A 16,202-nucleotide genomic window follows, 5' to 3' on the forward strand; every position below is an offset into this window, starting at 1 on the left:
GTCTGTGTACATTAAAAGAGCCATGTAAAGAGAAGGCATAACTTTAGAAGATTATGTTTTAGAAACGAAACATGAAACAACATATATTCGGGATCATTTAGAACAAAAACTGTATTCTTATTCGTAAAATAACCTACATTCGTTACTACTTCGATAAATATAATAAGAACTTCTGACCTCCGAGTATGTCGACGCTATAAGGACATTGCGAGATGTGTAACTATCTGTTCATTGGTTTATACATTTTGTTCAACATATAAAAAATTAACATTACTTACCATAATGATTCCCTAAGGTGAAACCGTGCGTCGTTTCTTTCAAAATAAAAATAGAAAACAATTGTGATGTCAATTTATTCCTGACGAGTTATGATAATGCAAACCAAACATTATTTGTTTTAAAACTATATAGAAGGTTCTGGAAAAGTGATTCCTAAATCGTAAATATATACTTTTAAGATAGTCCTCGTCGTTATGCATTCTAAAATTATACTGGCTTGGTATTTGTACCAATTGATTTTTTTCTGAATTATTTCACCGAGTTCAATCTATTCTGCTTAGATGGATAGTTAATGCTAAAAACACGAACTTTACTTGCTTGTTTTTTTTGTTTTTTGTTTTTTTTTTGTTTTGGTTGTTTTTCATGTACATGTCATATGATAGATATCATTTCAGAACTAAGGCGTTTGATTAATCGAACATACCCTGCTGAATACTTGTTCTTACGTGGAGCCGGATCTGTATAGGGTTTGCTCACAGAAACGGACAGCAGATATTTAAGCTGCCTTAATGCTTACCATTATTCTGACACTGAATCAACCTTCTGCAACTATCTTAATACCTCTTGGTGGAGTAACAATGACCACCAACTATAAAGATAGTGGGAATCAGACTTATTGTTTTCTCGTTTTTTTGTTTTTTTTTGGCGGTCACGCTACTCCAGGACCACCGAGACAGGTCAGCACATTTATAGAAAAAATTCTTACCTTCAATTGTTGTCGTTTGATCACCTGAAACAACGTTTATATAAATCAGTACAATGTGATATACAATAAATTTGTGCAAATAATCCAAATTATTACATAAATGATTTTTTATTTACATCTTTTTTTACTTTTCTGATTAATTTACCTGGTCTCGATCATCTCATGGGTTTCTGAATTACAACAAAATATCATGATTAGGCAGTTGTTACATGCAAAACAAATTAGAAACAAGTGGGACACAAAATCTTCAAAATACGAATAGAATTGAAATTAAATATGATCCGAATTTCTCATACAATTAAAAATAGAATACGTAGGGACCTAGAGTGATCTAGGGTGTTGCATCTTGTATAGGTGGTGTTATTTAGACGTCATGGCGGTACAAGTTCGAGTCCCAAAAAGGGAACAACCAAACATTTTGTACAGCTGGTGTTCTTTAGATGTCATGGCGGTACAAATTCGAGTCCCAAAAAGGGAACAACCAAACATTTGTTCTGTAAATGAATCAATTTTATTTTTGGTTTCATGTCATATGTCAGATAGCATTTACGATGAAAATATTTGATCAATCAAACAGACCCTGTTCAGTACTGATCGTGGAGCAGAATCTGTATTGCGCTTGCTCACAGAAAAGGCCAGCATATATTTATGCCACCTTAATGTGACACATTATTCTGAATATGAATCAACCTTTCGCAACTCTTTAAATACCATGTGGTGGAAAAACATTGAGCACCAGTTGTAAAGTCAGTGGACGTCGGTCAGGAATCAGACTCATGCTTTCTCGCCTTTTTTGGCAAGCATGCTACTCTAGGACCACCGAAACGGTTCGGCACATTAATAGAAAAAATTCTTACCTTCAGTTGGTGTCGTTTCATCTGAAGCAACGTTTATATACATCAGTAAAATGTGATAAACAATAAATAACTGCAAATAATATAAATAATTTCCTTTTGATTTTTCATGTAAGTCGTTTTTTTAAATTTCTTATAAGTTACTTAGTCTCAAATGTATTATGGGTTTAAGAATTACGGCATAATATCACGATACGCCACGTTGTCACAAGCAAAACAAATGAGAAACAGGTCGGATACGAAAAAGTACGATTTGAAACTAAATAAGATCCGAGTTTCTCATACAATAAACAGTGGAATCTATTGGGGCCTAGAGTGTTCTAGGGCACTGGTCTGCGTGAAGGCGGTGTTGTCATAGACGTTAGAGCGGTACAAGTCCACTGAGAGAACAACCAAACATTTGCTCTGCAAATTTGTCATTTCTTATATTGTTGTGAATTGTTAAGACCCTTACATGTACATCCTGACATTATCTACCCTGTATCAATAATTTACCGATGGAGAAAAATAGAGAAAAGAGTCATCAAATGTATTATATATATTTCATTTTAATGAATAATTTTAATGTTAAAAAACAGAATTGAGTGATTTGATACAAGGAAAAGGTAACGATTAAAGTATCAATAAATAAGTTACCTTCTGTGGTAAAGTAACCCTGGTACCATTTCAATTCTCCTGCAATTTGAAGAGCAAACCAATAACCGTGAAAGAAGATTAGAACAGGAAAAACATAAATTAACACAACTGTGATGAGTATTTATATTTTAGACCACGATATTGCATACCTGTAAAAAGTTTGTCCAAATATCAAAGATGTATTTTGTTGTAGGGAAGGAGTAATCAAGGGAACCAAGTATAATATAATAGAATAATTATGGCAATAATAATAAACAAAGAAATAATTATTATTATTACAATGTTGTATTATCGTTGTAATGTCTATTTGAACAGAAAATAAGGGTAACAACAAAATTACAGAACATTTATCAAGTCAAGTCCAAAATTAATCTGGCAAAATAGATATAACACCACCAGGAAGCTGGTACCGCAATGGTCCAGACTTGGTACAGGTATATCAAACGAAATCTACAGCGGTCTAAACCCTTCTCTTCCGTTGCGACGTTGATTGATTGATTGTTGGGGTTTAACGCCCGAGCAGCACTATTTCAGCTATATTCAGGCGATGAACATGAAGGGTTCGATAATATTCTTTTATTATCCTCAGACAAAATTTATTTTCTTTCATATACATCTTCATATAATGAACACTTCATCAGAATCACTAAATATGTTTAGAAGGAGTTGTGCTTTCAGGAAATGTGTAAAGACGAATGGTCTGGGCGATTCTTATATACCCTAATCTATATTTGCGAGTCTAAAATTACTTATTTGTCTGAACATTTAAACAATGCATACATACTTTTATAACCCTGACACTGATTGGATAGAAAGATAGTTATTACAACCTGTAAAATAAAAGGCTTTCATTGACATATGCATAAAACTGAAAGAAAATTATATCATTACTTCTGGCAACAAGAAGTGTGTCATTTAACTATCGTGGTTTGTGCAAAAAGTTGCGACAGAGGTCAGCTAGGTCATATGGATGACGTTTATTGATCTGACCACTCTACCGGAGAGTCTGACTTTGATGATGGGGTTTCGCTCTATATATTTGATTTGACTTCTTGTCTTCCTTATTATTTGTCTTATCTGGAACACTTTTTAAACACAAAGAATTCCCCTAATTAATCCGATGTACATCAGTATTCTGCGATTTTCGATTTTGATTTCAGTATTGACCGTGCACATGGACATATTTTTAGTTTTCTCTTTATTTCAAAATGCAATACCGTTTTGAAACTTTAACTTATTTCAAAACTTTCTAAAAATTTAAATTTTACTTTACTTACAAAGACGATGTGATGTACAACCGACATCTTCCTGTTTGTTATCTATACTGAATTATCAAATGACGCAAAGCAACTCACCCTTGTTTGAATTGATAAGATAACTATTTCCCATTTATACTTAACAACACAATATATAAATATAAGTGATAAATGACATATATCAGGCAGATACATAGTAGATAACATATTTTTTATAGTTATTATGAAATTATTGATAAAATGATATAGCTTGCACCGAACCATACCCATTGACTGCATTTTAGAGAGGTAGACCTAAGGTAACGGACACAACTCTTACAAATCATTGGAACGTTTGTATTCAGGTTCTTTATATTGATCTCATGTAAGCACCAAAGTAACTTGGATTGACTTCATTCTTTTCAAATGAAAGCTTCAAAGGCTTTGGTGAAATTGTATATGATATAAAACACATCACTGATTTCCGGAGTTATTTCCCTTACTTTAGGTTTACCTCCTTAAGAAGCCGGTCACCAGAGACCTGTGCAGAAAGGTTATGTGATCGTTTAAAAAACGATCTACGTGTCTTTACGTTCGTTTAAAAAAATTCTAACATATAGTAGGGCAAAGATTCTATCAAAAATATCCTAAGACAGGGGTATGTCAAGCCTTTATTGATATCGTTACTATCGATGTTTGATGATATCAATTTGACTGACTGATATGAAGTTTCAATCGCAAGATATCCTCGTTTAGGCTTGACGACTTGCTCGGTAACAACTTATCAAACCTGGCGCTAACCTCGATAACTCAATTGCAATAGATGGAACAGGACATGTTTACCCCGCAAAAACACCTGCTGTCACTCCTGTATTTTTTGTTCTTTTGTTTTTGGTTAAAACACTTCATGTGTATCAGTTTCTCAGTGTATGCTGTCTTGTTTTCCTCATTTTTAGTTTTATAAGTAAATTAATGATTTTCATTCTGAACAGCTTACCCTACCGGTGCACCTGGTCCATGATCCCAGTTTTTAGTGGAGTCATTTGCTTTTGTTACTTTGTGTGTATGATTTTAGTTACTTTATGTTCTTTGTTGTTTGTGTCTGTTTTCCATGTCTGGTCTTTGTACCTGGATTGCATTCGTTTGATTACCGCTATCACCTTGGTTCCCTTGATTACTCTCCCTATTGTTGTCTGTTTTATTTTGCCAAAATTGTAATATGCAATAGAGACAAGTAACCAACTTAACTCTATGACAAACCTGATGACTTTGATTTTCTCATTGTCAACTATCATTTTTTATGAATAAGCATTTTTGGGATTTTCGATTCACTGCCCACAGTTTTATAGCTAAACTTGTCACAGCGACTCGCATAGAAATATTTGGAACTAAGATACCCCTATTTTTGTTGGGTTTGTGCTTCATTGTCCCGTCTCTAAAATTTAGTGAATAAATCACTAAATGTGTTTTCAATTCTTTTCTTTAAACTTGGACTTTCTAGTTACTATGACACTCATTATTATCTTGTCTGACTTAGGCAGTCGTAATTTTGTTTACCGTTGCCATCTGTCCGTAATGTGAAATATTCATGGCTCGAATAGATATTTTTCACATTCACCATTTACGTCAAATCTGGACGGGACTGGTTTACGGTTTTATACAATATACAGAGAAAAGATGCAATGTCAGTAACATTTATGTAGAAAAACGTTTCCCAACAAGAAAATATCTACAATGGTGCTATAATAGTTGATCTCCATGCAATGTAAGAACTTTTCTGGAATGGAGGTGAACATGAAGATCATTTAAAAGTTGAAAAGACCGGTTTGGATTTGTATTTAAAATTGATATAGGAAATAGATTTGTAGTGCCGTGTGCCCAAATCAGAAGTGTAGTATGCTATATCTTGTATGCTAGACATTCTCTTAAACTAGATAGAAGTATAAGGTCATGAAGATGCCAATGAAAAAGAGGGTTCTCAATGTGTCTTATCTAAGACTTGACTATATAAAAGTTTTCATGAGACTTGTATTTATTATTCTTGATCTACTTTGTAATTGCACTATGATCTTGATAATAGAATTCAGAATGATATCGTCACAATTAGTAGAAATCTGATACTGAGATAACGTAGGAGAAAATGCGACACCATTTAATATTAATGTATATATAAAATGTAATCCTTCATTTCAATGTACTATATTTTGTATGAACTTAATCAGTTAAATGATAACACAATGAAACCACAATAACGAATTAGTGATATCGATTATCGTTTATCTGGGTTGACAGTTGTATTTCTCCTCTTGTCCAGTGCTATTCAACCCTGATCTGATGCTTGAACATTTAGACCAACCTTTCATTTTTGTATCACATTTTTTATTTATATTGTATTAAATGCCATTTTTACCTTTTTGAATGTTGCTACTTTGACATGTTCATTGTTCTTATGTACAGTTTACTAAGCCACGCACAACTTCTAATAATTTTTAAAATGAACTAGCACCGCTCTATTTACATGTAGGCAGAGTGTGATTTGCAACATCTTGTCGTATTTCATAAGAAGGAAATAAAGTGGTACCAGAGCATTAAGTAGTGAGCAATAGTTTTTATTGGAAATCGTGATTGGAATTGCAACATCTTTTAATAAGCATGTTCTCCTTGTTTCTTTCTTTTTCCTTTACCAGTCTTCAAATATGTTTGGTCTTTTCTATTTCTAAACATTATATGTCTGCTCATGTTATTTTTCAAATCAGGATTAGCCCCGTGCAGATCCGGGTGTTAAAAGAATAGGCCTGCAGCAGTGCTAGGCTTGTCGTAAAAGGCGACCAAATAGTGCTCAGAAACCTAGCCGGGGGCTAGGCGCTCTGCCCACAGAGCAACTGGGATGTATGCCCCAGGTGGTGGAATGGGGTACCCCTGGCGTGTTACATGCTGGGATTGTTAGGCTATAATACGGAAAACCTGACCGCAAACCATAGTTGTGCACCGTGTTGGGAAAGATGCCACGTTCCTCGCACGTTAAGAACCCTGCTGTGGTATTCGATAGGAGTAGGAACCTTTGCGCTCCGCCACGGGAGGCTAAATTGCCCGACTTTGCCCATCCCCCTTTTTCCAGTGGCGGTCAAAGTTTTTCGACCCTGTTGTCCTTGTGACCCATCCTTTTTTTTTTCATTTCATGTTCATTTTATCAATTTCATGTTCATTGTCTGAATATAGCTGAAATATTGCTGCTCGGACGTTAAACCCCAACAAACAAACAAACATCAAATCAGGATTAAATTATAAATACTACAATCGATAAGAGCAAGGTGAAGACACTGACTTATTTTTACTTGTATGGTATTAAACAATCACAAGCATTTAAAATCAATTCGACTTCGCCCACTTATCATTGCATGAAATATCTGATCACTTTAGAGTCACTATCAAAGGTCACCTTCCGATGAAAGCATTGATAAAAATTCAAATATACATACAAGAAATGAAAAAGGATAACATTCTCGGCAACAACATCAAATCATTAGAAATAAGTAAAACGTCAAATTAGGATTTTGTTGCACACAGATTCTACAAAGAGCTCTTTAAAGAATTGGAAATTCATATCATAGAGTGTAGAAATGTTGTTTTAACCCAAAATGCGTTGTTTCATTTTTCCACGTTCGTATTTGTCTTAATAACATATACGAAAGTTGCGCTCTTTGTGGGCATCTTTTTGAAGGGAAATAATTTGTTTTGGTGATAAATTAAAAGGATTCAAACCAAATAGGGCTCGAGATAGGACACCACTGTTTAGACTGGTAAAAAGATATTCTCTCCGAATGGACACCCATAAATGCCGGCGTACCGCAAGGACCTCTGTTATTTATTATATTTATAAACGACATCGTTGTAGACATAAATGCAACTATTAAGTTATTTGCTGACGATACTAGCCTCTTTGTAACCGTCGATTGGCCTGCTATCGCCGCGAATATCTTAAATAATGACCTCGCGAAAATTCACCAGTGGGCAACTACTTGGCTGGTTAAATTTAATCCACAGAAAACCGAGACGATGCATATTTCGCGCAAGTCTACACAAGTGGTACATCCGGTATTGAAGATAAACGATCATGACATAAAGGAAGTGACAAGCCATAAGCATTTGGATATAACATTTTCAGATAACGGATCGTGGCATAATCACATCGACAATATTGTCAGAAAAGCGTTTACCCGTGTAAATGCACTTCGTCGCTTGAGATTAGTTCTTGATAGATTTACACTCGAAAAAATGTATTTCTCGTACGGTAGACCACTAATGGAATATGGCGACGTCATCTGTGACAACAATATAGAATATTTGACTGAAAAAATCGAGGCCATGCGAATAGTAACGGGTGGGACTAAACTAACTTCTATAGCAAAATTATACGTTGAGACAGGGTGGGAAAAGCTCGTAGATCGTTGACAGAATCATAAACTTCTGATTCATAAAATGGTGCATGAGAAAGCTCCTGACTATCTTTGTAATTTGATACCAACACGGTTTCGGACCTGCATCATCATTTTACTCGACATTCCAACAACGTGGCAGAAATACGTACGAGAACCAATATCTATTCTGGTTACTTTTTTACCTTCAAGTGTCAAATTATGGAACAACTTGCCTGTCGACATTCGTAAGGCGTCGTCGTTAGAAACGTCCAAGAACTATTTGAAAGTTCAGAACGTAAAATGCCCAACATACTTCTATATCGGCAGTAGAATCGGTCAGGTGTTCCATGCACGATTACGTATGGATAGTAGTTCTTTGAATGTTCATTTATTTGCACGAAATCTTGTCGATAACCCATATTGTACATGCGGTAAATCTGAAACGTCAGCCCATTATCTTCTTCACTGTAACAAGTATGCAGCAATTCGTCAGACGTACATATTGTCGTTAGATTTACCAATCCCATCAACTCCAAAAATTTTGCTTTGCTTCATGGATCAGATGCTCTAACTTCAGAACAAAATAAGTATATATTTACAAGTGTGCAAAAGTATATAGTAGACAGTAAACGGTTTGTGAACAGCTAACTATAATCAACTACGTATTAATGCATTTCCTCCCTTTTTTCCTAAATACTTTATTTTCCCCTCGCCACATATTATATTCTTCAACATGTGAGTGTGCAATAGAACATGTGCTAACCAAATTGTCATTCTTATAATGAAACGGACTTAGTATAAGCTATGTTTGTTTCCGAATCTTTGTCTTATTACTATTATGTTTTGTAATTTATTGTAATCAAACTATTTCTGAATAAAATATGTTTAAACTAAGGTATTCAAAGTGCAAGGTAATACAAAACAAAAATACTTTCAAAAACAATTTTATTGGTAGATAAAAAGCATGTTCCCTTGAAAAATTAAAATAACCCACCTAAAGCAGTAGTCAGATATATGGCAGATGTAAAGCATAGAAGAGACCGCAGAAGATGACAAAAGTCTGCAATAACATTTTGTGAAATGTACTCTAAGGAACATTAAAGCTAATTTTGATTAAAATATATCAAGCAGTTTCATAGGATTTGATGATTATAACTTAAATGTGGTTGGTTTTCTGCCGGATTCTTACAGAGACTGCCACTTAAGAATCAAAAGTATTACATTTACATAAGCTTCTATTCTGGTGATAGTTTCGGGGACATCATCGAAAAGACGTCGTTTGATATTTATTTTGTAGCTTTTTCAAAATATAGTGATACTATGTAAAGATAAAGTCATTCAAATTTTAGAAGTTTCTAAATCCTTTCGTGCTGATAATAGTGTCTGAACTGTGTGTATGGTTTTCTACCCTTGGGGTTTTGTCCACTTTTGTCCCTTTTTGAAGAACAGCCAGTAAGAAATATTTATAAATCAATTTTGGACTGTAACAAATCCAACAAATTGAAACATATTTGGGTCCAAAACTCCATAATATAACACAAAATTTTGGAAACAAAATAGCTTCCTGCTGTCCTCTATTCATCTTAAAACCATTAACCATTTTCAAAACGTAGCACTTCCTATATCTGTCAAAAAACTACAAAGACTGTGGAGCTGATTTTCACAGACTTAACAGCTCGGCAGCCACATTGGAACTCGTTTGATATTTATTTTGTAGCTTTTTCAAAGTATAGTAAAACCATGTAAAGATTCACCAGAAAATTCTTTTCTAATGCAGCAGCTTGTGATACTGTAAACGAAATTATTCATACCAAAAAAGTGCCCCGTGCAGGGCCGGGTGTCAAAAGAATAGGCCTGCAGCAGCGCTAAGCTTGTCGTAAAAGGCGACTAAATAGTGCTCATAACCTTAGCCGGGGGCTAGGGCGCCCTGACCACAGAGCAACTGTTGTGTGCCCCAGGTGGTGGAATGGGGTACCCCTGGTGTGTTGCATACTGGGGTCGTCAGGCTATAATACGGAAAACCTGACCGCAAACCATATTGGTGCACCGTGTTGGGAAAGATGCCACGTTCCTCGCACGTTAAAGAACCCTTCTGCGGTATTCTCCCGGAGTAGGAACCATAGGGCTCCGCCACAGGAGGCTAAATTGCCCGACCATATCCACCTCTCCCTATTTCCAGTGGCAATCAAAATTGGTCGACCCATTGTACTTGTATCCCATCCCTTTTTCATTTCAACATCATTTCTTGTTCATTTTATCATCAATTTCATGTTCATCGTCTGAATATAGCTGAAATATTGCTGCTCGGACGTTAAACCCCAACAAACAAACAAACAAACATACCAAAAAGTTTATTTAATATCAAACAATAATAACTTTAAAAGGAGAATATTTAAGAAACATCTGCGCTACAAGTACATAATATGCCTGTCCCCATGTATGAGGGTGTATATGTATCATATGTTATTCTGAAGTTTTCTTCACAATTCATGGATTTTTTGTACCTTATTTGATTTTATATAGATGAAAAGTTAGAGTAGCAATACAATTCTTTGTTACAGTTTTGACATCTAAAGAAATGTTATATAAAATATGAAATTCTACTCTTTATGTATAATTAAATTCTCAAAAGAATACAAAGACCGTTAATCCATTATAAAAATTATAAATAGTTTGAAGTTTATTGTATGAATTAAGTCATAAACTCATAAAAGTAGAATTTCAGAAAAAAAGATATACGGACTTTGAAACAATTGTAACAAACAACTATGTTTAGTTTCAGAATTTAACATGCGATCTCCAAAATTTTGGGTGACCTGTAAAATCCTCCCCCTTACGCACAAACTAAAACTGAACATTTCTTCACAAGGTGACCATCATAACTGTCTATTGAACATGGGGTTGTCAAATCACTGGACAACATGTTAACGCAGACGATATCCGCCTTTGGCGGGTGTAAAATATACAAGACAAAGCAAGTTCGCACAATTGGAGTAGTAACGACAACTATTCATCTTAACAAGTCTCTTTTATATATAAATTGAATACAGACCAAATTTCCTTCGATGTGAAACTTAACCGAAATGAAAGTGGTGTTATTATCTTAGGGTATTGAACATATGTAATATCTCCATTTCCTAAGGTTACAACTACTATGCATTACAAATGTTTCATCCATGGCCATGTCCAGAGCTCCACAGCCTTGTTCTGGGTCCTCTGTATAAGCGTGATCATAGTAGCTTAAAGAAGTAGATGGCCCAAATATGTTGATAAATGGATCTCCGTTTAACCAGTGTTCGTTCTTAAGTCCAATCCAGTTTCTCCGATTACCTTGAATTGCAAAGAGTTTAAAAACGCAAATTTTATTGGCTATTGATTGATAAGCGTCGCACATATGATACATAACCAATCAATTAATAAATAAATTAATTAATCAATCATAATTTTTACAGCCAATAGAAAGTGGATGTTTGGTAAATTTTGTAGCGGCTCCTTGAAGGAAAAATAATGAAAAAAAAATTGGAAAGGGTCAAATTTTGCCAAGACTATTTTACAAGAGTAATAAGAAAATACCTTCACAGCATATTTGATAAACTGACACGTAAAACACGTTTTCTTCGGCAAAGATATTTCAAAATATCTACGAAGATTAAACTTGAAAATATAAATCTTTATTGTTTTACTTCTAAAAACCTTTTCAACTTTGTTTGAAAATTCATGTTCTTTTAACGTTGAAATTATATAAAATTCAGTTTTGAACACAATTTAAAAGTTCATTTTCGTTTATAAAAAAATTATTTAAGTAACAGTGAGTGAAACTAAATTATAAATCTAATAGGATATGGAAGTCTCGTCATGTGACTCCGTGGTTTCACGAGAATGGGTTCGCGTTAACCATTTAAATGCATGAACACTTACAGAGCGATGAGTTAAGTACGAAAAGCAATATATTTTTTTCGTGTAAAAACCGATGAAAATGGCAAATATCTATTTCTACATGAAAAATATATAAGAAATAATCATTAAATAGAAAATGCAGGTAGAACGGTAATATAGCGACCATAGTGAAGCGCTTGAAAATTTTACACCTTAAAAACAATGATGGAGCTATAAACTGACTTTTCTCAAGTAATGTATTGATTTCCATAACTAAATTTGCGATCAAAGTCATAACAAAACCGTCTCGATTCTTTGGTATTTTAAGCAGATGATGTTTGGGGTCAAAGTTTTTTCTGCGAATGGCACATGAATTTTAAAAAAAAATCATAATATTTATATCAAATGGTTTTCAAAAACTATAATGCAATTTTTTTTAAGTATAATAATGTTAGAGCCTGGAATTAATACATAATTTTGGGTATCAGCACAATTTGTCCCATCACAGTTTCCGGAAGTATTTACTTAAGTAGGGTACACAAAAGGCCAACTTAAAATAAAGAGAAATAGTACCGTTCTACCTGCAGCGTTTTTAGATCCCGGAAGTAAACAAAAATGTACAGATCGGTCTTCGGATTTCAAAAAAATTACACCGGAAATTCCGGTAAGGGAAATGAAACTAGAACGAGACTTACATACCTTACATTAATATTATTTGATATAAGAAAAAAAAAACAAGAACAAATAAAAGAGGAATTAATTAAATAAATTATTGAACTCTTCATTTGTAATTATTTAAATACGAACATTGAGCCAAATCGTAGACGAGGTCTCGTGTCTCTGGTTTGGTAATGCTTACTAAGCTTCCTCCATCGCCTTCGCAAGTAGATTTGGCAGCCTCCCAGGTACTAACTTCTTTATATCGCTTTAAACAGATGCTTGGTAGTTTGTGGTACTCATATTCAATATTGGAGCAACCTGCGAGATCAATGTATTATTGCAGTGTATTAGGGAACAGCGAATAATGGAGTTTTCCCAGTGTATGTAACAATTTCACTTGTACTGTTACAAAGCTTTTCTCTCGTGAAATTAACTTTTTGGCGTCATTAACAATTTGGAATATCGATCCGACGATCACAAAATTGATTTAGGTTTCTTTATAGCAATAAATGTTTGAGAAAATCTAAACAATATAAATAAGATTTGGTTATTGTGAGGAAATAAATAATTAAATAATTTTTAAAATAATTTGCGCCGAAAACGCTTAGGGATTGAATTCGGAACAAGTTTACCACACTAGCTCAAATCAGGGTTACTTCGTCACTTAGCATCACATCTACGTTATTCAACCTCTCCAATAAATTATCCAGATATTCATTGCGTTTGGGGACAAGCTAGAATAGTATAGTTGAAATGAAATATCGATGTCCGATTATTAATGTATCTTTATTAAAGTTTGAGTATGAAATATCAAACTAAAACTTGATAATCTGTCATCTGAGCAATTTTACTTGTACGATTTATACCTAAATAAATTCGTAAGGTAAACGAAAACATTACTGAACAATGATTTAACATGCTGAATTGTTTTTTTTATTAAATCACAAGAAAAAAGTCATGGATACTAAACTATAACCACTCGAAGTTGTAAATAACACTAACAAATTAGAAAAAAAATTACATTATTCCTACGAAAATGTTGAAATTAATACTAACAAAACACTAATATGAATTAAGACGAAACACTATTCAGCATACACTTTGTATTATGGTTCAAATTAATATGCAAAATTGTTCTTGTGACAGTGTTGTGTGTAACAACAGAAAACTCGTTTACAAATCAAGGGTTACCATTAAATGCTGATTTTACATTGTGTACAGCCCAAGTCACGTGGTCGCTGTCATGGACCCCATTCCATTATTATCTTTTTATAAAAAAATAAACGTGAGAAATTATGTTATTCATAAGTGGTAGTGTCTATTAGTGTTAAAAGCCTAGCTCAAAATATTTTGTAGGGCTATTACAAATGAGCAGCAAAGACGTTGATGAAAACTCATCCAAGAAACCTAGTTCAATTGAAATGACTACATATCGTAACAGTGCAACATACTGTATATCGGGGAATTTTCATGAGGTTCTAGTTTCCGTTATATTCGCGAGGCTTTGAAGATCGCGAAATAAAAACTCGCAAATTTAAGTCCAGGTATTTGTTTCATATAATTGCTCTTTCCATTTCATTTGAAGACGCACACAATGGTTATCGCAAACATTTAATATCCCTTACTCAAGGGGTAGTCATCGCGAAATTTTACGCCCGGAAAATTACCAGTTATACGGTAACCAGTCCTGCGCATTTAAACTTCCGTTCAGATAATTCCTCTGTTAAACATCAATATAAACTGATCGTTAATTTACCAGGTGAAGGACAAATTGAAACAATAGGACGTTAAACAAACACTCAGTCAGAAAGGTACATATAAACGTACCTAATCCCAAAGTTGAATTTTCAAAACCTGTAGAAATCGATACGAGTCAATAGATAATCAATGTTTACTTGAATTGCGTGTAATGTTAACCATTATACCTTGTATATAAACTGGTTTTCAGTAAGTAATGGAAGTCCCAATTTTTCATAAAGCTCACCTCTCGAAATCGTTCTGTATACCTGCCAACCGGACAACACGTCAATAGTTTCACTTGATCCATAATCAGCCATTTGAGCATGTAACATGCACATTTTATTCTTAGAATCCCATATTGCTTTATAACAAGCCCTGTCCACGTCTGCGATACACAGCGCTGCGCATTGTAAGCGAGAAGCCGAAGGATTCTTGTTGTATACTGATATTGTTGTTCGGCAGCTGGAGTCTGCATAATTGAAAAAGTCGTACCGAATTTCAAATCCCACACCTAGTGAAACAGCAATGCATAGCAATTTAAGGCTATTTACAAAGATATAGACCATTGCGTTAAGACACTGTTTACGACGATTCCAACAAGACTTATATTCATTAACATCTAAGCTGAGACATTTATATCATACATTGCGCTATCTTGATAAAAAAGCTATGACTTCTCATATTTCCTTTAGATAAGATTTTCATAACATCAGTATTATCAGTAGTATCAATAAGGCGGTGTTTATGTTTGTTTGTTTGTTCGGGTTTAACGTCCGAGCAGCAATATTTCAGCTATATTCAGACAATGAACATGAAATGGATGATAAAATGAACATGAAATGAAAAAAAAGGATGGGTCACAAAGGATAATAGGGTCGACAAATTTTGATTGCCACTGGAAAAAGGGGGATGGGTAAGGTCGGGCAATTTAGCCTCCTGTGGCGGAGCGCAAAGGTTCCTACTCCTATCGAATACCACAGCAGGGTTCTTTAACGTGCAAGGAACGTGGCATCTTTCCCAACACGGTGCACCACTATGGTTTTCGGTCAGGTTTTCCGTATTATAGCCTGACAACCCCAGCATGTAACACGCCAGGGGTACCCCATTCCACCACCTGGGGCACACATCCCAGTTGCTCTGTTGGCAGAGCGCCTAGCCCCCGGCTAGGTTTCTGAGCACTATTTAGTCGCCTCTTACGACAAGCTGCTGCAGGCCTATTCTTTTAACACCCGGACCTGCACGGGGAAGGCGGTTTTTAAAGTACCAGTCCATTCAAAATTCTGACACTGTCCATGGTTAGGTGATTCAAAGAAACCATAGATCAGACGATGCTTTTTTGGGGTCTTTTTAGAAAAGTACACTTTAATTTTTCAATAAAATCAACCAAATGAAACCAAATCAGGAACGATAACTCTTGCATAGTACTAATTTCATGCCCAATTTATATAAATTTTATCTCGAAAGCACAACCCCCAAAACGATAAAAGACTGATTATGTAATCTACAACGGTTTCTTAACAAGAAATACAACTAAACTCAGTGTTTTTTTGATAGGATGCATCACTTCCTCTCTGATTTTTATAGAGAATGCTACTAATGTTGACGTTTGGCTGTACGTGTCGTCACTTAATGAGGTTGACCTAGGATAAGGAAAATAACTCTTTATATCAGTGATATGTTTGTATCATATTTAATTTCATTAAAGATTTTCAAGCTTTCCTTTCAAACAGAATGAAATCAGTCCAAGTTTTTTTTATGCTTATATAAGATTGATGTAAAGTGGTGAATACAAACGTTC

The 16,202-nt window shown here is 34.5% G+C and overlaps 2 protein-coding genes across 4 annotated transcripts in view; both read right to left on the reverse strand.

Annotated features, from left to right (window-relative positions):
- Positions 1 to 3,846, reverse strand: part of LOC148596682 (scavenger receptor cysteine-rich domain-containing protein DMBT1-like) — a 40,141-nt gene extending 36,295 nt beyond the window's left edge. For 2 of the 3 annotated variants that reach the window (XM_088562794.1, XM_088562792.1), the window contains exons 1-6: positions 3,753 to 3,846; positions 3,260 to 3,305; positions 2,476 to 2,514; positions 1,843 to 1,863; positions 986 to 1,009; positions 279 to 314 (exon numbers count right to left, since the gene is read on the reverse strand). In XM_088562794.1, the coding sequence (XP_088418920.1) occupies positions 279 to 314; positions 986 to 1,009; positions 1,843 to 1,863; positions 2,476 to 2,514; positions 3,260 to 3,305; positions 3,753 to 3,779 (193 nt within the window). In that variant the 5' untranslated portion in view covers positions 3,780 to 3,846. The remainder of the gene's footprint in view (positions 1 to 278; positions 315 to 985; positions 1,010 to 1,842; positions 1,864 to 2,475; positions 2,515 to 3,259; positions 3,306 to 3,752) is intronic. The other variant, XM_088562793.1, reaches the window with a different exon arrangement.
- A 6,688-nt stretch (positions 3,847 to 10,534) lies between these two features.
- LOC148596683 (uncharacterized) lies at positions 10,535 to 15,100 on the reverse strand. Its single transcript, XM_088563589.1, has 3 exons — positions 14,649 to 15,100; positions 12,812 to 12,982; positions 10,535 to 11,458 (listed from the first exon to the last, which is right to left on the reverse strand). Exons 1-3 carry the CDS (start codon positions 14,968 to 14,970, stop codon positions 11,232 to 11,234), a joined length of 720 nt encoding a protein of 239 aa, XP_088419715.1. The 5' UTR covers positions 14,971 to 15,100; the 3' UTR covers positions 10,535 to 11,231.
- Between the last annotated feature and the right edge of the window lie 1,102 nt (positions 15,101 to 16,202).

Source organism: Perna viridis, chromosome 15 (assembly GCF_037379345.1).
Source record: "Perna viridis isolate PV_CMFRI_1.1 ecotype Kerala chromosome 15, ASM3737934v1, whole genome shotgun sequence".
Lineage (NCBI taxonomy): Eukaryota > Metazoa > Mollusca > Bivalvia > Mytilida > Mytilidae > Perna > Perna viridis.